The 25,896-nt window shown below is 40.7% G+C and overlaps 1 protein-coding gene across 1 annotated transcript in view; it reads right to left on the bottom strand.

Annotated features, from left to right (window-relative positions):
• Positions 1-22,307: 22,307 nt before the first annotated feature.
• LOC139468346 (uncharacterized) overlaps positions 22,308-25,896 on the bottom strand; it is a 90,786-nt gene continuing 87,197 nt past the window's right edge. Inside the window, exons 22-23 of the mRNA XM_071250253.1 lie at positions 24,554-25,828; positions 22,308-23,901 (exon numbers count right to left, since the gene is read on the bottom strand). Of these exons, the coding sequence (XP_071106354.1) occupies positions 23,786-23,901; positions 24,554-25,828 (1,391 nt within the window). The 3' untranslated portion in view covers positions 22,308-23,785. The remainder of the gene's footprint in view (positions 23,902-24,553; positions 25,829-25,896) is intronic.

The raw sequence follows: 25,896 nt of genomic DNA, 5'->3' as shown, positions 1-25,896 counted from the left end.
GCCGCGAGAACCGCCACTGCTTTGCACGCCACTCATACCTTGCCCTCTTCCGAAACCCCGCCCAACACCTTGACCTTGATTTCCACCAAAACCTTGATTTCCCTTCATACCTTGTCCTCCACCCAAACCTTGACTTCCACTCCTACCTTGATTTCCACCCAAACCTTGATTTCCATGCATACCTTGATTTCCACCCATTACTTGATTTCCCCCCATACCTTGATTTCCACCCATTGCTTGATTTCCCCTCATACCTTGCCCTCCACCAAAACCTTGATTTCCACCAAAACCTTGATTTCCACCAATACCTTGATTTCCACCCACACCTTGATTTCCACCCAAACCTGGATTTCCACCCATACCTTGCCCTGCACCCAAACCTAGATTTCCCCTCATGCCTTGATTTCCACCCCTACCTTGATTTCCACCAATACCTTGATTTCCACCCATACCTTGATTTCCACCCAAACCTGGATTTCCACCCATACCTTGCCCTGCACCCAAACCTTGATTTCCCCTCATGCCTTGATTTCCACCCCTACCTTGATTTCCACCCAAACCTTGATTTCCACCCAAACCTTGATTTCCACCCATACCTTGATTTCCCCCCATACCTTGATTTCCACCCATACCTTGATTTCCACCCATACCTTGATTTCCACCCAAACCTTGATTTCCACCCAAACCTTGATTTCCACCCATACCTTGAGTTCCACCCATACCTTGCCCTGTACCCAAACCTTGATTTCTGCCACTACCTTGACTTCCACCCATACCCTGATTTCCGCCAAAACCTTGCCGTCCGCCCATACCTTGCCCTCCACCCATACCTTGCCCTCCACCCATACCTTGCCCCCCACCTACACCTTGTCCTCCACCTATACCTTGCCCTCCACCCATACCTTTTCCCTCTCCTACACCTTGCCCTCCACCCAAACCTTGTCCTCCAGCCATACCTTGTCCTCCACCCATACGTTGCCCTCCACCCATACCTTGGCCCCCACCCATACCTTGTCCCCCACCTACACCTGGTCCTCCACCCATACCTTGCCCTCCGCCCATACCTTCCCCCCAAACTTGACCTTGTCCTCCAGCCGTACCTTGACCTTGCCCTCCGCTCATACCTTGCCCTCCACCCATACCTTGCCCTCTGCCCATACCTTGCCCTCCACCCATACCTTGTCCTCCGCCCATACCTTGCCCTCCACCCATACCTTGCCCTCTGCCCATACCTTGCCCTCCACCCATACCTTGTCCTCCACCCATACCTTGCCCTCCACCCATACCTTGCCCTCCACCCATACCTTGCCCCCCACCTACACCTTGCCCTCCGCCCATACCTTGCCCTCCACCCATACCTTGCCCTCTGCCCATACCTTGTCCTCCAGCCATACCTTGCCCTCCACCCATGCCTTGCCCTCCACCCATACCTTGGCCCCCACCCATACCTTGCCCCCCACCTACACCTTGCCCTCCGCCCATACCTTGCCCTCCACCCACACCTTGACCTTGCCCTCCACCCATACCTTGCCCTCCACCCATACCTTGCCCTCCGCCCATACCTTGCCCTCCACCCATACCTTGTCCTCCGCTCATACCTTGCCCTCCACCCATACCTTGCCCTCCGCCCATACCTTGCCCTCCACCCATACCTTGCCCTCCGCCCATACCTTGCCCTCCGCCCATACCTTGCCCTCCAACCATACTTTGCCCTCCAACCATACTTTGCCCTCCACCCATACCTTGCTCTCCACCCATACCTTGCCCTCCACCCATACCTTGCCGTCCGCCCATACCTTGCCGTCCACCCACACCTTGACCTTGCCGTCCACCCATACCTTGGCCCCCACTCACACCTTGCCTCCCACCTACACCTTGCCCTCCGCCCATACCTAACCCTCCACCCATACCTTGCCCTCCGCCCATAACTTGCCCTCCACCCATACCTTGCCCTCCACCCATACCTTGCCCTCCGCCCATACCTTGCCCTCCGCCCATACCTAACCCTCCACCCATACCTTGCCCTCCGCCCATAACTTGCCCTCCACCCATACCTTGCCCTCCACCCATACCTTGCCCTTCGCCCATACCTTGTCCTCCGTTCATACCTTGTCCTCCGCTCATACCTTGCCCTCCGCCCATACCTTGCCCTCCACCCATACCTTGCCCTCCGCCCATACCTTGCCCTCCACCCATACCTAACCCTCCACCCATACCTTGCCCTCCGCCCATACCTAACCCTCCGCCCATACCTTGCCCTCCGCCCATACCTTGCCCTCCACCCATTCCTTGCCCTCCACCCATACCTTGCCCTCCGCCCATACCTAACCCTCCACCAATACCTTGCCCTCCACCCATACCTTGCCCTCCACCCATACCTTGCCCTCCGCCCATACCTTGCCCTCCGCTCATACCTTGCCCTCCACCCATACCTTGCCCTCCGCCCATACCTTGCCCTCCACCCATACCTTGCCCTCCGCTCATACCTTGCCCTCCACCCATACCTTGCCCTCCAACTACACCCTGCCCTGCGCCCATGCTCTGACCAGTACTTTGACCAAAGTCTATGCCTTGACCAAACCCCATTCCAAGCATCCCCGTTCCCTGAGATGGATCCCCAGGTCCTAACCCAACAGCCGCAATCCCTGTTCCACCCCCTGTTTCACCTACCCCAGCTATGTTCCCCAGGTCACTCAACACATCGCCAAGACCACCCAGGTCTCCATCTCCTTCATCAAGTCCAAAATCACTCATGCTAATGTCCGCTAGCCCCTCCAAACTGTTTGTTCCACCAAAGTCTAAGCTATCAAGAGAACCTAATCCAAAGCCCCCACCATCGCCTTCAGTTGGATTCAAGTTTGTCATATCCATCAGAGCCGTGACTGTTTGTGGAGGATTGAGCTGCAACAAGAATACTTTCCATAATTAAAAAACTGTCTTTCCTATATTTGCAGCATCGCATATGTAGAGAGAAACTACGTTAGCTTGATTGGTGCTCATGATGACTCATAATGTTTAGATCCTGAATCTGAATCTTGTTGAACGAGGACTATGGTCCAACATAAACAATACAATGTATATTCCTCTCTCTTCCTCACTATATGGCTGGAATACATGCTGATGTAACGTACGTTAAATTATAAATCACCCACTCACTAGTACATGCTCCCCCCTCCCTGAAAAACCAACTGGTCGGCTTCTTATCTATCTCGCCACATGGTTATACTTTCTGCTGAGGAAAGTTTCATGTGTGTATGTGTGCCTGGTCACTGATGGCCTGCAGAGATCGTGTTCTCCAAGCACACATACGTAAGGATATAATATTTCCGTTCCAATTCCCCTTAAAACGTGCCTCTTACCTTAATTGGTAGCTTCACCAGCGTGAAGTCCTTCATAACATCGAGTACCTTCACTTCAACAATGTAGGCAGTATCCTGGGTGTCGGGGGCCATCGGCATCTTCATTTTGGGAGAGGCCGCTCCAGCTAAGAAAAAACAATAGTTCCAGAATGTTATCGAGTTGGTGAATAATCTATTCGATTATAAATAGTATGAGCTGCCGAGATTATCGAGTGAACAAAATAACATTTCTTCAACTGGCTAATGATATCACAAGTAAGGTATGGTTAAAGCATGAACAAACATGATGGCAAGTTGACATCGGCTAGACATAATCTGAGGCTTGTAACGCCGGCTCTCATCTACAAATGGCACTTTAAATATAACCAATATTCTCAGCATTAAAAAGAATAGTAAAATGCTTTAAGAATTAACCTACTTTTATCGTAAAGTAGGAAGTAAAAGTCATCCTTCCGTAGTCCATATGTGTATTCCTTGGGTTCCTCCAGATCATCCTTATTTCCCCGGGTCATCCGATATCCCTCATCCTTCCACCCGGAACACGTTACAACAAACTGAGTTTCCAGAGCATAGCCTAATAAACAAACAGTGGACAGTGAGTTTGTTTGTAAAGGGTTTTCATCTTCAAATAGGCATGGGATGTCCCGATCATATGACACATATGTTCTTAACATTTTGTAAGGTTTTGTAGCGTTATGAGGTTACACAAAACGGTTCTTTTTCGAGACGAACCAAGTAAAACTTGCCTTCTTTTGGATTAATGTCACAGGTGCCCCCTCGTGGTGGAATGTTGGCCAGCAAATCAAGGGAGGAAAATCCTTTGTTTTTCATGCCCTTAACTTCAACTTCCAACTCCAAACGGTAGAGCTTGCCTGGGGTCATCGTGTTCCTCTTCATCACTATTGAAGCAGGGTTCTTTCCTAAAAGCCACATTTATGCATTAAACATAGATATACATGATATAGTCCTCGGTAGTAGATTGCGTTACGTTTAACAACACTTTGAAACCCCTCAGAATGGCCGTTGCCTTCGTTTGACTTTCGTTTAACTGCAAGTGTTATTTTACCTGTGTCCTTGAACATTTCTGAATAGTTAGGTACTGGTGTGAAGACAGGACTTCCAGGTGCCTGGGACTTCAGGGTCCACGTGTAGGTGGCCTGTGATTTCTGTACTTCACTACATGACTCGCACATCGACTCAACAGACAACTCGGAAGACACGGCTTTCTTCATCTCACAGTTGATCACACATCTTTAAAATAAAACCAACATAATTTACTCAGTAATACCTCTTTGGTATCATAAACAAATAATGAAATTGTCGTTTTGTTCATTGCAATTCCTGTATTCTGATTAGCCAATGAATGAATACTACGGGATGTCTGGGAATCCCTATATTACAGTCGAGTGAATTCCCTTTCTGCTCACCTGTATCATCCTGCACAAGACTTTTTAGCGAAATTTATGCATGTCCCAAAGCACCATTTGAGGCCGAAGCCCGAGAAGAAATGAAACAGCAAACGTGCAGACTCGCTCGCCAGTTGTTGTTTTTCACCTGGGTTCCTCAAATTTCATGTCTTCGGGTTTCATTTCCATCTGGGTCGTCCCGTTCTCACAGAACTAATGTTTGAATCTGGCAGTTACTGATCATGTCATTTGAAAAAGTCCGGATTGCCGTGATTGGCAGGTCCTATGAACTTTGCATTGATCTTACTCTCCGTTGATTGGCTACTGCTTTTGAGGGCGTGTCAAGTTATGTGCCTAAATAAAACAATCACCTAATTCACCTCATACGCCTTGTTTAACGCCGCACTCAGCAATATTCAGGCTACATGTCGGTTGTTTGTAAATAATTGAGTCTGGACAAGACAATCCAGTGATTAATAACATAAGCATCGTTCCATGCAATTGGTATCGATGACATGCATCAACCAAATCAGCGAGCCTGACCACCCGATCCCCTTAGTCTTACGACAAGCAAAGTCGCCTTTAACAGCAATCATGGGTTGCTGAAGACCTATTCTATCCCGGATCTTCACGTAAGACCAGGCTAGGTGCCCCTAGCGTGTGAAACCTGTGAATCGAATCCATGGCGTTTAAGGCACTCAGCGATGTACAGCTCGTTCTGAGGTCGAGTGTAGAACTACGAACAACCTTAATTGTCTGAGGACCATAACATGGAGTCATTGCTAATTAAGGACAAAGCGGGTGCATTAGGTTAACGAGATACAATAAATGCATTTTACCTTGCTATACCACTTCGTACCTTATTTTCATTATTGGAGCATCCTCTAAGATCTGTATCAGTTGACGAGAAGGGTACGATGATCTTTTCCCTTTCTTGACAACCACATCAAACGCGAACCCTTTTGCGTCCTGTTTGCTTCCTCTGAAAAGAAGAACCCCTGTCTTTACTGGCATCGTTATAGTGTTGCACTTGACTGGAGTTGATGAATTTTGTTTTGCCTCTATCTCCTTCACTGACTTGCTGTCGACGGCGTAGCAACTCCAGACAAACTCCAGGCCAGTGACGTCCCCCATGCCAACGATTGGGTCATACGATAGTCCTGCCGCGTCGACGGTAAGATCTTTCTGCGTGATTACTCGCAGTGTACCGCCATTTATACCCGATATTAACTGTGGGTCCCTGTATCGCAGATACGTTGTCTCAACGAACCAATTGTTGTGTAGAAGTGTAAAACTTATATTGAGTTGTATTTCATATAGTGAAGCTTTCAGTGTCCCCTGCTCCAACTGGATAAAATCGGAATAAGGTTGAGTGATCGGTATGTATGACTTATTCTTGCTGGAAAAATATTCATAAATGTCCCAGTAAAAGTCCGGTCCCTTGTCGTAGCAGGGTATGGCTAGTCGACCTCGAATTTTTACCGGAAGATGTGTGAATGCCATCATTGGGGTGCTAGGGTTAGAATACTGTCTGTCGAAAATACCCTCCGTTGAGAAGCAATGGTTGATTATCTTTATCTTACTTGACAGAACTATGTTGTCGAGCATATTTGAACAGTTGACTGTTATGTTGTGAATACCTAGAGTTTTATATCCATAACTGAGCACTTTGGGGTTTGTTCTTGAAATATTTCCTGTGAAATTGTAGACCTCTTTATCGATGTCATCTCCGTATCTTATCTCACAGGTGATGTCAGAGAGACCCTGGTTGTTAGAAGTAGTTATTATTGTTAGATTCATATTCCCTGATGGGAAGTACGCGTGGTCCACATGTTGCAGTTCAAGTCTGTCTGTAAGACGACTGTCTACTTTGATTTCCCTTCCAAGATTAAACAATTCAGACACGGTGTCATTCCACCCTATCACATACGGCTGATAAACACCGGGGGATTTATAGATATGAAAGACTGAGGATGAATTCATCTCCAATTCATTTTCATCCCCAAACGCAATTTTATATTTGAAGTTAAGTGAGCTCTGCGACTGCATTGAGAAATTAAATTGTTTTTCATTCACGAAACCCATATACTTATCGACATTCAAGCTTATCAAACCCAAGAGAACACTGAAGTTATGTGTGGAGTTATGCTTGTTATGTGTTATAACCACAGAGCCATTGTATAGCCCTCTTCTTTGATATTCGTGACTGGTCTCCCATTTCTTCAGAGTAGATGCAACTACAGGAGAACCATCTCCAAAGTCCCATGTTACCGTAACTCCTGGTGGTGGATCTTGCATCTTGAACAATGCAATTGTGAATGAGACAGATGTTGCTTCTGAGACGTTCATAGGCCATAGTCTTTCGCTGATCAGATGAAAGTCATCAACAGTAAAATCCAGCACAGTAATGTATGATGTCGCATTCTTCTCATTGGCCTTGTTAGAGCATTTGACCAAGACAGTGAAATTGCCAGGCTTTTGGAAATTGTTTTCAATGCTAATGCTTCTCGCAAGAGCTCTTTGTTTTCCTTCAGTTCCTTTTTCAAAAACAAACGAACACTTTGTTTCAGATGGGATGTTACCATCACCCACTTCAAGATTGAATGCAACCGTCCCCTCAACTTTAGTGACTGTTTTAAATTCAGGCTTGAGTCTGATGGCTGGGATCGGATCCCACACTTGAACCTGGACTGTCGAATTGGAGTCGGAATGTGTGTTATAAGCCCTGAATGAAACGTTGTACGATCCTGCTTCTATGTATGTGTGAGACAGCTGAGGGGGTTTGTATGTGTCATATAATGAGTCATCAGTTTTGCTATCAATGTTTCCATCCCCATACACAATTTGATACTTAAATCCAAATTCTGGATCGCCGGCCAACAAAAAATTAACAGATTCATTAACTGTGACATGATGTAACTTTGATTCAATCTTGATGTCTTTTAAATCAGCCCAGATATTAGCAGTGGCGTTAAGGATAACAACATCTGTTTGAGACTTAAGGGTAACACTAATGGAAAACGTCCCTTGTTTCTGGTAGGTATGGTTAAATGATGTTTCCGATCCTGTCTTGTCTGCGTCAGTTTTCAGAAGGGTAGCTTTGTCTCTTGTGTCACTTATCTGGATACCCTCTAAAATTGTTGCCTCGACTGGCGCTGATTCGTCCCCAAACGTAACCCTTGCTACCACATTCCCCATTGGTACCATTGCGTTCTTACCAACTTTCACCGCAAAGTTGACCACCTTTTTCACTTCTCCTGTGATATCACCGGGAATTACAGATATATTGTTAATAGCATGTTGAACACACACATCAAAGAATTCAACCTTGCTTTTCAGTTCGTTCGCTACTATCAAGCTGATATTATGAACTGCTACCTCGGTAAAGTTTCTGATGTGGTATATTTCTCGGACAGTGTCATTAAAGGAGAGCAGGTTTGAATCGTTAACGTTAACCATCCACTCCGCTTTTATATTTGTACCAGACGTTAAATTGGCGGAGAATTTGACGTTTTCGTCCAGATTAACAAACACCTGTTTATGCTCTACGGCCAGCCCGTCAGGCTCTTCTTCAAAATATATATAAATTTCAATAGAATCGTTGTAAGAGCTCTTTTGTAGATACACTACGAGATCGTGGATCCCAAACTCCCCGTAAAAATGGTCTTCGGTGAGTGTGAAAATAGCAGATTTTTCTTTGTTGTCAATTTTAACATCCTTTTCAGGAACGCTGTTAGGCTTGCCGTCAATTGTCATATAGCAGTGTTGCGGTTTTATGCCAGAAGGCTCTTTCCACGAGACACCAATCTCGGAACTGTTCCCTGGCTTAAGGTTGTATATGTTTCTGAAACCGTTTTTCACTTTAAGGCCAGACGATTTTCCACTGGCAGTCCATATCCCAAACACAAGTATTGTCCCTGAAAATATACAAATTATTGTATAAAGTTTTAAAATATATTTGGAAATAAATCTTGTTGAAACTGTAAAGGGAAAAACGCACGGATTTCTATATCCATCAACTGCACCAACATATTTGTATTGTATCTATGTATTTATGTATTTATATTTACTTATTCATGTATATGTGTTTATGTACATGTATTTACATATTTATGTATATATATTTATTGGTGTATTTATGTGTTACGTATTTAAGTACCAATGTATTAAAGTAATTATTTAAATATTTAGGTATTTATGAATTTATATATTATGTATGTCTGTATTTACGTTTTTATATATTTATGTACTTATGTATTAACGTATTTACGTATTAATGTAATAATGTATTTACGTATTTATTTATATGTATATGTATTTATGTATTTACGTATTTATGTATATGCATTCATGTATTTATGTATTATGTATTTTTTACGTATTTATGTATTTATGTATATGTATATGTGTTTTTGTATTTATGTATTTATGTATTTATGTATTTACGTATTTATGCATTTATGTATTATGTATGTATTTGTGTATTTACGTATTTATGCATTTATGTATTATTTATGTATTTATGTATATGCATTTATGTATTATGTATGTATTTACGTAATAATGTGTTTATGTATTTATGTGTTAATGTATTTACGTATTTATGTATTTATATTTATGTATTATGTATTTATGTATTTTAATTATTTGGTTCCACAGCTCATATGTATTGAGTGACAACAAATTATGACTCCAACTTTCCAACTGTCAACTTTCCCTTTATGTCGAACACTATTGCAACAGTCGTAGCCTTTGGTGTCTTCATTTAACAACTCTTGAGGTACAATTGAGCATGCTCTTTCTGCTCGTGTTATGTATATTTGATTTATGAATGGATTGTTACCTGTAAATACAAATCAAATCATACGTTTTGTACAATTAATATTTTCTGTCATATTCTTAAGTATGTGTTCAGTTACGAAGGACAATCTAAAGCTTGTGTTTCATCACATCCCAATAAAACATGCCCCATGTCACTCTCTTCTTTATAAAATCCACATCAACCATGTCCATTGTTAGCAAAGACCTATATTGAAAGTCTAACAGCTGAAGATAGTGTATTTTATTCCTGTATCAACTGAATATTTTTTTCTGTAGAAATGAGTTTGTCCTAAAGATTCAAGAGCCCTTATTGGGTCTTAACGAGTCATTAAGGCCACTTTATATAAATCATGTTGATTTATGAAATCGATATTCTTAACCATGCCTTGATATTCTATCTCTGTGGGTTCATTCAATATTAATGTTTCCTTTGTAGTTTCATTTATATGACATCATAAGACATCACCATGGTACGATTCCGACTATATCATAAGCATATGTTTATAAATCAGTATAAAGTAGTGATGTTACCAGGTGTTCGAGAACAGAAGAGCACGTCATCTTTCAATGATATTTCTACGGATATTTATAACTCTTTCCTCTTATTTGTATTCCATCTACAGTTGACTGAAATATGGTTTATTTAGTTTACCTATGGTCTGGTGTTACGTCAAATGTATGTTTTGTACCACTCAATATGCTCAATGTACATGGGTTTGTATATGATGACACCTATTTATTGGAAACAAGTAGGAACATGTTTTGAGTTAAAGTTACCACATGAGGTGAGGTGAGGTAAGTGGGGTTTAATTTCGCGTCCAAGATTATTGCACCTATATAGCGAGGTGCATGCGTGTGTGTGTGACTGCTTGTTCTAGTCCGGACTGATGCCGATTTATAGTGCTAGCTCACTGAGATACCATGCCGCAGTCTAACATGAATACCCCACTCAGACACAGTATACTGACTCCGAGCCGACCAGTCCTTGTTTAGCCCCTTAATGCCGAGCGCCAGACAGGGTAACAACAAGTACCATCTATCTACGTATTTTGGTATGACGCGACCGGGGATCGAGCCCCGGACCTTACACTCTCCGGGCGGACGCTCTACCACTAGACCACGGAGGCGGTAGTAAAATGAACAGCAAATCATATGATGATATAAAAAAACAAGATAGACAACCGACTGAGGGATATGTGCTTCGGAGAGGTCTTCAAATAGGCATTGCATTTCTTGACCTATCCATTTTCAAGAAAAGAAAATATTGTTTAAACCAAGTGCACACAGCGCCTGGGCAACCAATCCCGAAACAAGTGGTATTGCATTAATATGCTAAGGTCCTTCCTACATAATTTAAGTAGATCTACAGAAGTTGCTACATACAGTGTCAGCGAAATTCTTCTCGATGTTGTTAATACTTAATTGAATATTTGTTCATGTCTTAATCACTTTTGAATACACCAGAAGCGTATACTACTTAATAATCAATAATGTAATATGTGCACAGACGTTATAGCTACATATCGCTGTATTGTGTCAACTAGTGTCTATTAAAGATAAAAGAAGACAATGCGAAAAGACTGTGTATCCTAACACATGGTTGTACGGTGCAGATCTATAAAGGGAATATGGAACTTCAACACCACAGAATAATTACTCGCGTACCTCAGTATTACCTACAATCATCCACCTCAGTATAACCTAAACAGTCATCGACCTCTGTATCGGATACAGTGAACCACGTCACTATCACCTACAGCCACTCACCCCAGTATCACCAACAGTCCTCCAGCAGCATCTACAGCCGTCAATATAACCTCAGTAATCTACATGTACCTCTTTATCACCTTCAGTCATCCACCTCAACATCTCCTAAAAAGTCATCCACCTCAGCGTAACCTGCAACGATTCACCTCAGTGTCACCTTTAGTCATCCACCTGTGTCGCCTACAGCCATTCACCTCAGCATAGGCATACGCTTCAATTTCACATCCAGCCATCCACCTTATTATCACCTGCATGTACAATAACCCACACCAGTATCGCATATACAGCCGTCCACCCCTGTATCATCTACCTTAGTGTCGTTAACAGGAATACGTTTCAATGTCACAAACAGACATAAAACAGAATCACCAACAGTCATCACCTACAGCCATCCACCCAAGCGTCACCTACAGCCGTCAACCTCATTATCACCTTCAGTCCTCCACCTCAATATCTTCTATACAGTCATCCACCTCAGCGTCACCTGCAACCATTCACCTCAGTACAACTTTCAGTCAACCACTTCAGTAGCACTTACGATCATCAACCTCAGGGCCACTTACAATCATCCATCTCAGTATCTCATACAGTCGGGGGCACGGGTGGCCCAGTCGTCTAAAGCGCCGCGATTCGCTGTGCAGAGATGCGTCCCTTGGTCACGCCAAAAAAAAACTATGATTGTGGGTTCGAATCCCGGTTCGCACCGATTATGTTTCTAGGTTTGTCAGCACCATGACCGTGCTCGTGAGTTTCACCGAACCGGTAAACGTCTAAGACCTGCATCACTTCGGGCTTTCCTCCCACATTAAGCTGACAAGCCGCGATATAACTGGAATTCTGTTAAAAGCGGCGTTAAACTCAACTCACTCACTCACTCGCATACAGTCATCCACCTCAGCATCGCCTATACTTAACCACCTCAAAATCAATTTCAGTAATCCAAATAAGTATCAGCTTCAGTCATCCACCTCAATATCTCCTATAGAGTAATCCACCTCGGCGTCACCTGCAACCATTCACCTCAGTACCACCTACCTTATTATCGTTAACAGAAATACGTTTCAATACGTTCACAAACAGACATCAACCTCAGAATAGTCAACAATCATCACCTACAACCATCCACCTCACATTCACCTAGTCATCCACCTCAATATAACCTAAATATTCAACCACATCAGTATCACCCACATTCATCCACCTCTAATATCGCATACAGTCATCCACCTCTGTTATCGCATACAGTCAACCACTTCAGTATCACCTACGTTCATCCACCTCTGTTATCGCATACAGTCATCCACTTCAGTATCGCATAAAGTCATCCACATCAGTATCACTTACATTCATCCACCTCTGTTATCGCATACAGTCAACCACATCAGTATCACCTACATTCATCCACCTCTGTTATCGCATAGAGTCATCCACATCAGTATCACCTACATTCATCCACCTCTGTTATCGCATACAGTCAACCACATCAGTATCACCTACATTCATCCATCTCTGTTATCGCATAGAGTCATCCACATCAGTATCACCTACATTCATCCACCTCTGTTATCGCATAGAGTCATCCACATCAGTATCACCTACATTCATCCACCTCTGTTATCGCATACAGTCCTCCACATCAGTATCACCTACATTCATCCACCTCTGTTATCGCATAGAGTCATCCACATCAGTATCACACAGTCATATATCGCATACAGTTATTCACCTCTGAGTCGCATTCAGTTATCCACATCGGCATCACCATTTTGTCAACCACCTCAACATCAATTTCAGGAATCCACCTCAGCATCAACTATAGTGAACCACCTCAATGTCTTTTTCACAAATCCACCTGGTAATTACCTACAGCCATCAACCTCTGCGTCGCCTACAATCATCCACCAAAGTACCACATAAAGTCAACCACCTCAATATCACCTGTTGTCATCCAAGGATTAAAGCAATGTTGGCAGAAATGACTATGTTTTGTTTATGTGTAACTATGTAAGTTTATACATTTCAGTAAAATAAGAGCTGCAGTGTAGATCGATATCAGAAGGAAAGGTAAATGTTTAAAACAAGCTTAACGAAAACTACAATACAAGAGGGGGTTTGCAGCAAGCATTCTCTTAATCGAGAACAATATTCAGCGTTTATAAAATTGTACTTTGGTTATAGGGTAAACACGTGCCACAACAGTTGTCACGTCTGAGAAAAACATTTTATCGCGTACAGCAAAAATTCCCACCGAAATGATGAAATTCAGAGAACAGGACACGACAATTTCAACCATCATGTTATCAACTGTTTCTGGTCATGTTATATCCAGTGTATTCTCGGAGGAATCGCACGAAAATTTCTGAATACTTAATATAAAAAAAATGAAATATATCATCACAGCATGTTACTTACCAACGTATATCAGTAATCTGCGCAGCAATTGATGCTCCTTCGGAACATCGAAGGGGTTCCTTTCCCTCATTGCATAAAGATGGAGATCTGTTGGCATGTAGGTCTTCAAATTCAAATATCCAAAATGGCGGTACGAGAAAGATGTCTACACTTTCCCAATCGCACGTAGCTCTGCCTCGTTTTCAGTAGTCAGTCTAATCTTGTCGTTGTGGATTAATTATTTAGACTAGTTATCAATTTCATTTCTACTCGCGAATTGAACTCTGTGTGTCTCTTTTAAAACTGCATTCCATGCATGTATAATGTTATGGTATAATGCACGTAAATGTTTCGTCTATGGTCCAAACAGAATGCTCTATTGAATAATGTGAACAGCATCCAACACAAAAGCTATAAGGGGCCGACCCTTTGTTAGCCTAGATATTTTTTTCAGCTGCAAAACCAAACTATGAGTCTGTATATTTGTTTAAGAAAAACACCTTGCAAGAATGTATTTTTTTGTGGCAGACCATTTCCTTTTTTCAACAGCCTGAAGAATATTTTTTATGTGCTATTTATCTATATTGTATTAGGTCTGAGCGTCAGATACATGTACGTGTGTCTGATAAAGTTAAAAAAACGCATGGAAATTTGACGGTTTTTGGTTTATGTTCTGAAATTCTAAAACAAAAATATAGGTGATGGAAGGTCGTATGAGTGAGTGAGTATGGTTTTACGCCGCTTTTAGCAATATTCCAGCAATATCACGGCGGGGGACACCAGAAATGGGCTTCACACATTGTACCCATGTCGGGAATCGAACCCGGGTCTTCGGCGTGACGAGCGAACGCTTTAACCACTAGGCTACCCGACCGCCCCGGAAGGTCGTATGAAAGCCCTTGAAATTACTGTATCTTAACAATAAATGGTTATGTTATTGATCAGTCTTCATATCTACTGAGTTTTGCCATGAATAAACAATTTGAAAATATTAATTTATTCATGATCTTGGACCTATTTCGTTTGCTTTTAAGACAGAGGCCGGTATCATATTTCTTCAGTCTATGAAACCACTAAAAATATCGATTTTCTCTGTTGTCTTGGAAACCGAATTCAGGGAAGAGTTCTTATTCTCAGGTGGATCGTTAGAAAAGGTAAAACTAGTATTAATACTCTGTTGTGCAGATCATATGCGCTGGTTGGGTCACTCGTTGGCACTTATAATAATGCAAAAGATATTTGAATAATGTTAGAATTAACATTATTAGAATTAACCTGCCTCAGGTTTCCTAATGATATCGTTACAATGACATTCTAATATTTTTTAAAATCAAGTCAAGTGAGTGAGTGAGTGTGGTTTTACGCCGCTTTTAGCAATATTCCAACAATATCACGACACCAGAAATGTGCTTCACACATTGTACCCATGTAGGGAATCGAACCCGGGTTTTAGGCGTGACGAGCGGACGCTTTAACCACAAGGCTACCCGACCGCTCAAATCATGTCAAGATTCTTACAAATTGCTGCCTGAAAATTGTGATGTTCTACTGACCAACATAAATAGCACATACATGGTTGGTTGGTTGGTTGTTTAACGCCGCACTCAGCAAAATTCCAGCTACATGACGGAAGTCTGTAAATAATCGAGTAAGGAACAGACAGTCCAGTGATTGATATCATGAGCATCGATCCATGCAAATGGGATCGATGACATGCATCAACCAAGTCAGCGAGCCTGGCCACCCGATCCCGTTAGTCGCCTCTTACGACAAGCATAGTCGCGATTTACGGCAAGCTTTGGTTGCTGAAGACCTATTCTACCCTGGATCTTCCCGGGTTGGCACATTCATAGAAAAACATTCTTTTCAGGCAGCGAAGTGTAGCATTCCTCGGGGACAAAGTGTTTCAGCAATATATGGGATGCGACACATTCTACAAATGGTACATTCTGCAATAATCGTATTTTATTGTATGGAACTTGATCTCTAATGCAACTTCGTCTTTTCTTAAACCAATCACAGTTTTGTGCAATGATTGATGGTTGTGTCCCAAATTAATTCAACATGACGCCAATTAAAACACGCGGATACCTCAATACAAATGTCTTGTAATGACATCTGTCACTTTGATATTGCCGAATTCTGTATCACCTGGGACTTTCTGTTTGGCCTATAATGAATTGTGTTTGCCCATGATAGCGATAAGGTAATAGGTACCCTTACAACTATCGCCTGGCGGGTCAGCGCTTGGCCCGCGGTGTAGAGAATACTCTTTGCAATCTGCATATTGATTTTCGCTGCCGTTGATGTCTTGTGAAAATGTTATTATGAGTGAGTGAGTGAGTTAATGCTTTACGTCACATCGGCAATATTTCAGTCATATCGTGACGAGAAGTTATACATTTTTAATACATATATTTAAACTAAATAAAACCTGTCATCGATGGACAGTAAAATTACTAGAATATCACAGTTTAATGTTTAAAACTAGCATACATCCATTAAAAGATATCACGAAATGAAACAGTACAATATAAAAAAGGGCTACAGATCGCCAGCAGCTGAAGGTAGATCACCATGCTAGGGTCCATGGGGACTTACAGTACTTTTGCTACCTGCATGGACCCCAGCCGGATTTACATCATCCCTTCCGCTGTTGGTGATAAATGACAAATTTAGCCAGATAAAACGAACATATATACCACGATTAAAAAAGTGGCAGAAATAAACATACTTTGAAAGACATGGTCTTACATACCCTATCAGGGAGACAATAATTTTACACTACTTTTACCCTCTTCGAGGATATAGCCACTAACAATCTCAGTTATTGTTTCATACTACCAATTTTAAAAGTTATTTATTTATTTACAAAATATTGCAATCAAAATTTATGATTTAATTCGATTTCCTTTAAAAAAAACAAGAATAAAATAATATGAATGGCCAATACGACATCGTCTTAAAATGACCTCTTCAAATCTGGACTGACAACCCAAGTAGGTATAACCGATATTTGCTTATATTGCATGTAATATATTTATACCCACTTGGGTGTCCCACTTCTTCTGCATTAGATCTCTGATGAAACATCTAATAACAGGTTTATAATCATTGTAGGGTATAAGAAGTGGTGTCACAGATTTGTTGAGTGCTGTCTTAGCAGCAGCAGCAGCCATTGTATTACCAACAATTCCAACATGGCTTGGTAACCAACAAAAGGCGATGTCGTATTGGCCAGTAGCAAGGTTATTATGTAGTTCTATGATGTCGAGTAAAATTGGATGCTGACACGAAGTGTTTTTAATAGCCTGAAGACAGGAGAGAGAGTCTGAAAAAATTATGAAGTTCTAATGTTTAGTCTGTTTATTAATATATTCTAAAGCAGTTAAAAAGACCTTTGATTCCGCTGTGAAAATGGATGAGTCATCTGGTAATCGAGTTGATAAAGTTCTAGATCCAATGATAGTAGCGCTGGCAACAGAATCACCATCCTTTCATCATTCAGTAAAAATAGATTTGTAAGTATCATATTCACTTCTTAAGTGATTATATTCTTGTTGATATTGTAGTTGATTAGTGTCAGATTTTTTATGTTTAGATAGGATAAGATCCATTGTGGCTTTACCAACTGCCAAGGAGGAGATGAAAGCTGGCGAAAAGGAGCTATATTTTCGAGATCAATGTTAGCAGCATTTATAAAAGCTTTAATCCTCTGCCCTCATTCCGAGAGGCGGAATAAGAGATGACTTCTTACTGTACAGTTCCTCATAAAGAGGATTAAATACACAATTGTATGCAGTGTTAGACTGATTAGAATATAATTTTGTGATGTACTGTAGAGATAGTTTAGTACGGCGTTGTTTAAGTGATGGCTCATCGGCCTCGACATATAGACTGTCAATCGGAGAAGTTCTGAAAGATCCAAGGCAAAGCCTGAGACCCTGGTGATGTATGGGATCGAGTAATTTAAGGTTGCTTTTACAGGCTCCACCATAGATAATCGAGCCATAATCGAGCTTAGAACGGACAAGTGATCTATATAAGTGAAGGAGGGGCGTTTGATCTCTTCCCCACTTGGAATTAGAAACGACCTTCAATAAATCTAGTGCCTTCAGACATTTAGCTTTCAAATATTTAATATGCGGTAAGAAAGTAAGGTGATGATCAAAAATTATTCCTAAATATTTAGCTTCTTTTACAACTTTAATTGGGGTTCCAGCCAGATGTAAATCTGGGTCCTTATGCGGTTTATATTTTCGACAGAAATGGATACAATTAGTTTTATATTAGAAAACTTAAAGCCGTTCTGCTCTGCCCTAACATTGATTTTATTCAGACAAACTTGCAATTGTCTCTCGATCGTGTGCATATTTTTACCTCGACATGATACATTATAATCGTCAACAAATAAAGACCCGTCAACAGAGTCATTTAAAACCTTAGCTAAACTATTGATTTTTATGCTAAACAACGTTACCGTTAATATGCTACTTTGTGGGACACCTTGATCTTGATCCCACACGAACCTGGAAATTTCTATCTGTTAAAAACTGATAAATTATACAAAATTTGGCAAACGCCCTCTCAATCCCAAGTCATAAAGATCTTTTAAAATTCCATGTTTCCAGATGGTATCATACGCTTTTTCTTAATCGAAAAATATTGATTCCGCATGTTGTTTATTAATCAAAGCATTGTTCACAAATGTTTCCAGTCTAACCAAATGGTCAACTGTACTTCTATTTTTTCTAAAACCACATTGATTATTTGTTAAAAGGTTATTATTTTCTAAATACCATATAAGTCGGTTATTTACAATTCTTTCCATGGTCTTGCATACACAGCTAGTAAGTGATATCGGCCTATAATTCGAAGGATCAGAATGATCACGGCCAGGTTTGGGTATTGGAATAACGACGGCATTTCGCCATGATGAAGGGAAATTTCCCGTTGTCCAGATATGATAAAAAATATTTAATAATGTTTCTAAGCATGACTCGGGTAAATATTTGAGTAACTGATAATGAATATTATCAGCACCCGTGACAGTATCATGAGCTTGTCCAAGGGCGGTATGCAGCTCATGGATGGAGAAAGTTTCGTAATAATCCTCACCATTATCCGAATTAAATTTTTTGTTCTTTTTTTCTTGTTGGTCTTTCAATTTTTGAAATTTTTGTGTATAATTTGATGAGGAAGAATTTTATAATGATATTCACTGTTTCTACATTAATGTCATTTTGACCGATTTGGTTCATGGTCATTTACTTCTAAATGCTCATCACCCTGTAGTCATGACTTGTATAAGTCTAGAATCACAAAATTGCAATTATCAATAAGATGTTTCCATTGTATTGTACATTAACTGTCAGTCTTCCTGAACGAGCTGTGCAACTATATCTTTTCTTTTTATTACCGTTGTATATATGTATGACTTAATCCTTGTCATATGGACCTTGGTCATTGGATACCTAAGCCTTGGTCCAGAGACGACAAATAGGAAGGTATCATCCCAGGCGAGGCTTGTTGCTCCGCGGCACTAACACAACACACCAACACAACTACCACTATGTGCTGACCTGGCACTTGTGTTTTTGTATATATATAGAGGTTATCACGCGAGTGTGTTTGGGGATGGTAAATATCCTGCATTAGGAATAAACATTGTATTTAGCGACCCTTGGCGAGCAAAATACATAGTGCTTATTCCTAAAACAGGATATTTACCATCCCAAACACACAAGCGTGATAACCTCTTTATCATATAATGTCATTCTTTAATTCTGTGCTTTAAAATCGCTTTCCCTCTCTCACAAACGTTACCGAAATATTGCGAGTTTTCCTGGAATGCGCGCATTAACATTTATTACGTCACAGGGTAAGTGATGTGTCAGTCGGACAGTGACAGTAGCAAATAAAGTTCCAACTGAAATCTGTTTCTTAGACATTGGTGAAGCAACATATACGCAAAACAACAGTTGTTTTTAATTGCCTTTCGCGGCAATCCATCGGTCTGTCCGCTAGAGTAACTGCCCTTTGTCAAAGGGAAGCTACTCTAACCCTAGTCTATGAGACGTCACGGCCACGGACAGACGTTGTTGACAGTCGGTCTGTCCTGTTATAACGTTAAGAAGTATAGTCAGATGTACACACAGCGACTAAACGAAACAAGGTAACAATTCAAACATATTTCGGCAAAATCCAACTACTTTAATTTGTGGAGAAAGTTTTAATTCGCAGAGGTCTACAAGCACAGATATGGCTACTGATCCCGCTTGGCTAGGCCTCGTGAAATTTATGGGCATGACATGCTTACCCTTTTGGGGAACACCTGGTGTCATCACTGATTTTCAGTGATCCATTCCTATTATCTTCTCCGCTAATTGTTTTTACGCCCAATGGAATCTGGCATTTACGTTCTGTATTTACTTCTACAGGGTCGATGTTTCTCTTGGTGGACAGAAGTCCTCTAGTTTCACCAAAAGCTCAGTAGCATTTATCAATTGTGCCAAGTCAGATACGAAATAAATGTTTGGGCCGAGACATTAAAACAGACTTCACAGCAAAACGAACACAATTCTTTTCTTTATAAACAGCATAATCTCTGTACTTGTACACAGAAGGCGTAATTCAATATTAACATATCGTCTTCAGTTTTACCAAATTTAGTTTCAGTAAATGTGCCATTATGTATCTTGATTTTCTGTTTTGTCCATCACTTTATTATTTGGTTTGATTACTGGTCGCCGTCGGGCGGCGCCAAGTAACAAAGAGACCTTTACTTTATTATGCAAATTGTGTGAGTGGCGGGTGCTACCGGTAGGGAAGGACATGCTTAACCTTTTCGTGAACACCTGGTGTCCTCACTAATTTTCAGTATTTCGTTGCATGAAGGAATAATGAACAGTGAGTAGGAATGTCAAACAATGTAACGTCCCTATATAGCCACAGGAACCAGAAAACTACGTGATCAATAGATGTGCACAGTTTCATGAAGGAGTAGAGAACGTCTTCTTGGGCAATTCCCTTACAGCCATGCACCCAGTGAAACCACTTCACCTGTTTCATATTTAGATCTATGCGTAAATATTTAGAGTGACAAAAATCTATATTAAAACAAATGAAAGCAGTAAAAGGCTTTTCAACAAACTTATTTTAATAGATTATGATATGAACATTTAATAAATAAACAGTCAGGGTTTTGATGCACTGAAGTAACAGCCGGCATTGTACATATAAAAAAAAAACAAGAACAAAAACATCAACAACATCAACAAAACGTTTCAATGAATAAAATAAATCCCCCCTCTTCCTTTTATCAAAAATATATTCAAATATCATTCCTACCACCTAAACACTTTAGTCACAAACAGATAAATGTAAAAAATCGACAAATGTAACCAGAATGTTGAATTATGTTCCTTCCGATTGACAATTGAAATGTTTATTGAAGTTTGTATAATCACTGTCGTCAAATTGGGTGTAACAAAAGACACGCTTTCGAAATGAAATATTCAGGGAACTGCCCCATACTGACAAGCTTTTGAACCAGAGGACTCTCTGTTGAGACTAATGTTTCCGAGTAGTAGCCTGACGACTTAATTTTGATTACCTTCCTGAAACTATGACCACATGGTGCTTGTTGCAATTTAATCATTTAGATATCACCGGGGTTGTGACCATACACGACAGGTTACGTAATATCCCGTATATTAACATGGAAAAAAAATGTAACTTCTAAATAAACATACATTGCATCACACATGTACATGGTGTATAATAAAAATATATAACTTACAGTATTATCACAGGAGGGTAACTCTTGCACCGATGGCCCTACCCTAGAGCTTACAGTGTTGTAGGTGCATCTTAGTGTGCACATATGGACCTCTCTCAAACAATATATCGCGAGGCTACAATATATAGGTCTAATCGTATTATCAAAAGAGGGATAACTCTTGCACCGATGGCCCTACCCTAGAGCTTACAGTGTTGTAGGTGCATCTTAGTGTGCACATATGGACCTCTCTCAAACAATATATCGTGAGGCTACAATATATAGGTCTAATCGTATTATCAAAAGAGGGATAACTCTTGCGCCGATTGCCCTATTTCTGGAGCTTACAGTGATGTACGTGCAATTGATTGTGTGTACTTCTCTCAAATATGGAATGGTGAATTTAATAGGGCTCTTTTCAGAATGGCATGGATTATTTACCAAAACATAGTTTTCGTCCTCAGGGACTCATGGTCCATGTGTAGAGTACGTACGTTGGATACATACAATATTAGCCTCTAAAATATGAACACTTAACAACCACATCTAATTATGTCACACAAAATGTAAATGACTTTGAATAAAGTCTGCAGTCTGGACAAAACTGTAAAATTGAGAGATTAGTCTTCAAATTAAACTTTTCAATATAATGGTAAAGATATTTTTCGTCTAGATCTTATGTTCATAAATCATAATTAAAGAATCTCCAAAAGCGAATCCAAAAAAGAAAACAGCTTTTTAACAAATTGATTTTAAAAGACAATGATATGTGCACTTCTTTAACTATCAATCAGGGTTATCTTTTAACCCCCTTCGTGACAGTCAGCGTTGTATATATTAGGACAAACACAAAACCATCAACAGCATAAAAAGCAGTACAATCTGTGATTAAACATAAAATCTTCTTATAAAATATATTAAAAACATCATTCTCTCCAGCTAACCTGTAATATTTCTCGTCAATATCTAGAACCTGTATATAATTAGACACTTCAGTCGTGAACATTTAAAGGTATAAATATCGACTAATGTAACCAGACTGTTGAATTATGTTCCTCTCCGATGACAAATGTTTATTCCAGTATTGTATAATCACTGCCGTCAAAAGGGGTGTCATAAAAACGCGCTTTTGAAATAAAACCTTCTACAGAATAACTTATTTTTGCTGTAAAGCGTTTCAACAAAACAAATTCCCTGGACTCTCAATTGGGAGTAGATTTCTGAATATTAGCCTAGAGTCTTAATGTTGGTTTCCTTTTCAAACTATAGGTGCATGTTGCTTGTTGCAATTAAACCATTTAGATATCACTGGGGCTGTCACAATAGACGATGGGTTACGTAACATCCCGTATATTAACATGGAAAAGCACAATATGTAACTTCTAAATATAAAGACATTACATCACACATGTGCATGGTGTATAATAAAAATATATAACTTACAGTATTATCACAGGAGGGATAACTCTTGCACCGATGGCCCTACCGTAGAGCTTACAGTGTTGTAGGTCCATCTGAGTGTGCACATGTGGACCTCTCTCAAACAATATATCGTGAGGCTGATGGAAAGTGGTATTTAAAGCGTATTTGTCTGGACTATGGGTAAGATTACAAACATATGTTCATCGTTAAGGTCTCTGAGGTGCCTATGTTGGACACGCGAGCTGTTAACACCACCAATATTAACTCTTAATAACCACATCTATGTAATTCACACAAATTGTAAATACATTGCAGGGATATATTTCATCTACACGCTCCTAGATCATATACTTTCAAAGGATGTTCACGTCAGGTGGAGCAAAAGAAATCCAGTTATTAACACACATAGAATCTTTAGTTAAATTTCTCTGAAGTCTGTATTTTCAGTGTATTACACGACTAATATATGACTCACATCAGCATTGCAAATAGATAATATACTTGTATACTATTTGATAATGATTTGTTACACATGCTAATGACATGGTCGTACAAGACTTTCTTACGATTACGGAAAGGATTTATTATTTGTAGAAAAGAAACGTATCACGCGTATAAAAATACTAATCTCGACCTTAATCTTCGCGTGTTAATGGCGGATACAGAACTGCACCAACAGTGTTAATATGATCATCTTCCGAGCTATTTGTCACGTTTGCCAAATAATGATTTTCATCAATAGTACCACTGCTCCATCAATGTTTATATTTCAAATTAACCCCCATTAGTCCGGATGCAATCTCTATCATGTCTAAATATAACTAAAGAGTAATTATCACTTAGATTTCGCTTTCGCTGTCGTTTTTCTTTATCAAGGTCCCATTCAGGTCATGTTGACTGGTTGAGCTCATGCAGCAAGTGCGTCCCTCAAGTTCATGTTCATTTTGTGGCCATACTGAAAAACGCAAATACAGTAAGAATGAAATCTAGAGCGTATGATCTGCGAATGCAATACTAATGATTGGGACGTGTATAGCCTTCAAAACTAAACATTATTGGCAACTTACATTTGGATAATATTATGATTTTTACACAGAATAACAGAATAACCAAAATCTCAAAGCCATGAGTGAGTGAGTGTATTGAGTGAGTTTGGTTTTACACCGCGTTTTGCAATATTCCAGCAATATCACGGCGGGGGGACACCAGAAATGGACTTAACACATTGTACCCATGCCGGGAATCGAACCCGGGTCTTCGGCATGACGGACGAACGCTTTAACAACTCGACAACCCGACCGCATCCCCCCCCCCCCCCCCCCCCCCCCACACACACACACAAAGCCATGAATAATATTCAGAGCAATTAACCTGTTGTTGTAATATATGTTTAAGTATAAGTTCACCAACTACCAGTGTCCACCAATGTCATTAAATGGTTCATCTTTAAGCAATAGAATTTCAAAGTTTATATTCCTTTCAAAACTAAATCCACGGAACTGAATTAATCATGATTCTTGTGAGCTCAGTGAAGTTATATACAGGATGTATGTTGACAACCATATATTCATAATGTATTTCTTATACAAATGATTAAAATCGCCTACCGTCTCTAAAATCCATAGCTGGCTGTAGTGTATTGGTCACCATTGGGTCGGGTAGTTGTTTTGATGTGTCCTTCCTCTTGATGCGAGTCTTCAGAGACTCCCACATGTAAGCGAACAGTTCAATTTCCTTGAAAGTCAGGTTCTTGGGGTCATCACCGATCAGGGACATAGTGTCCAGTAAAATTGTTATAAACATGTTGGACAGGCCAAAGAAGACGATAAGGACAAAAGACACGAAGTAGACGAGGGATATCCAGGAATCGCTGACAGGAACGTTGGTGTTCCGAAGGCCTGCGTTTCCAAGCACACCGGAAAAAAGGGTTTCCATGGTGGTGAGCATATCTTTGTAGGCAACTGCGTTTGCGCCGAACATGACTTGCCCCATAATGCCAAACGCAAACAGGATAAGAAGGATGTAGAAGAAGAAGCCTGGCAGTGTCTTTGAACTTTCCTTCAAAACAAGGAATACAATTTGTGTGACTCTTGTATAGCTCATGACTCGCAGCAGCCGGAGTGTTGCTATGCTAACCAGGAAACCAAGGACACAGTTTAAGGTACTGTCCCATACTGCGATGTGGTAGAAGTTGATGAAGACGCGTTTGTTTTCTTTCAACAAGGCCATGGCTTCGTTGGTGTATTTGCGACGAATTAAGTACAGAACAACAGCCACGAATGAGAAGATGACGCTGACCAGCTCGACAACGTTCCAAAACTCTTTGAAGAAGCTCGATCGGTCTTTCATAAGCTTGAATGTGATGAACCCCAGCCATAGGATCGTGAATATGATGAACGCGACTTCACAGAAGAGAATGTACTTTCCAAAGTTTCCGTCGTGGCTGAGCTTTCTAAACGGAAATATGTTTGTTGACTCGAGGACCCCTCCACTCTCAGGGTACTCGACCAGTATCGTGACGTAGCAAAAGAGGCTTATGCTTGGGTTGTACAGTGTGAATTCCAAGAATACAGCTCTAGTATCACTATCAACCCATCGGTATTTATATATGTTATTGTATACCTGTTCAGCAACTTCTTTGGTAATATCCAGTTCAACTATGTAACCTCCTCCGCCGTAGACTGTCCTCTTGCCTGTGATGGGAAGGCCCCAGATGTCTAAAGCTGAAACAAACGTCCATGCATTGCTGGTGACAGAAACAGCTTCCTCGTTGGGACACTTAGGTGGCTGCCAGCCTTGGCACCAGTTCCTAGTTTCTTCTGTAACCAGGTCATACATAGGGTGACACAGAGTTTCGCCAACGTATGGTATTGTGCATGTTTCTGAAAGACGACGGATGGAAATATTTGAGTAATAAAAATATCAAAAGCGGTGGTACGGAATTTCGTAG

Source organism: Haliotis cracherodii, unplaced genomic scaffold (genome assembly GCF_022045235.1).
Source record: "Haliotis cracherodii isolate W230 unplaced genomic scaffold, xgHalCrac1.p SCAF_2, whole genome shotgun sequence".
In the NCBI taxonomy this organism is placed as follows: domain Eukaryota; kingdom Metazoa; phylum Mollusca; class Gastropoda; order Lepetellida; family Haliotidae; genus Haliotis; species Haliotis cracherodii.
This window is presented reverse-complemented; position numbering and strand designations above follow the sequence as displayed.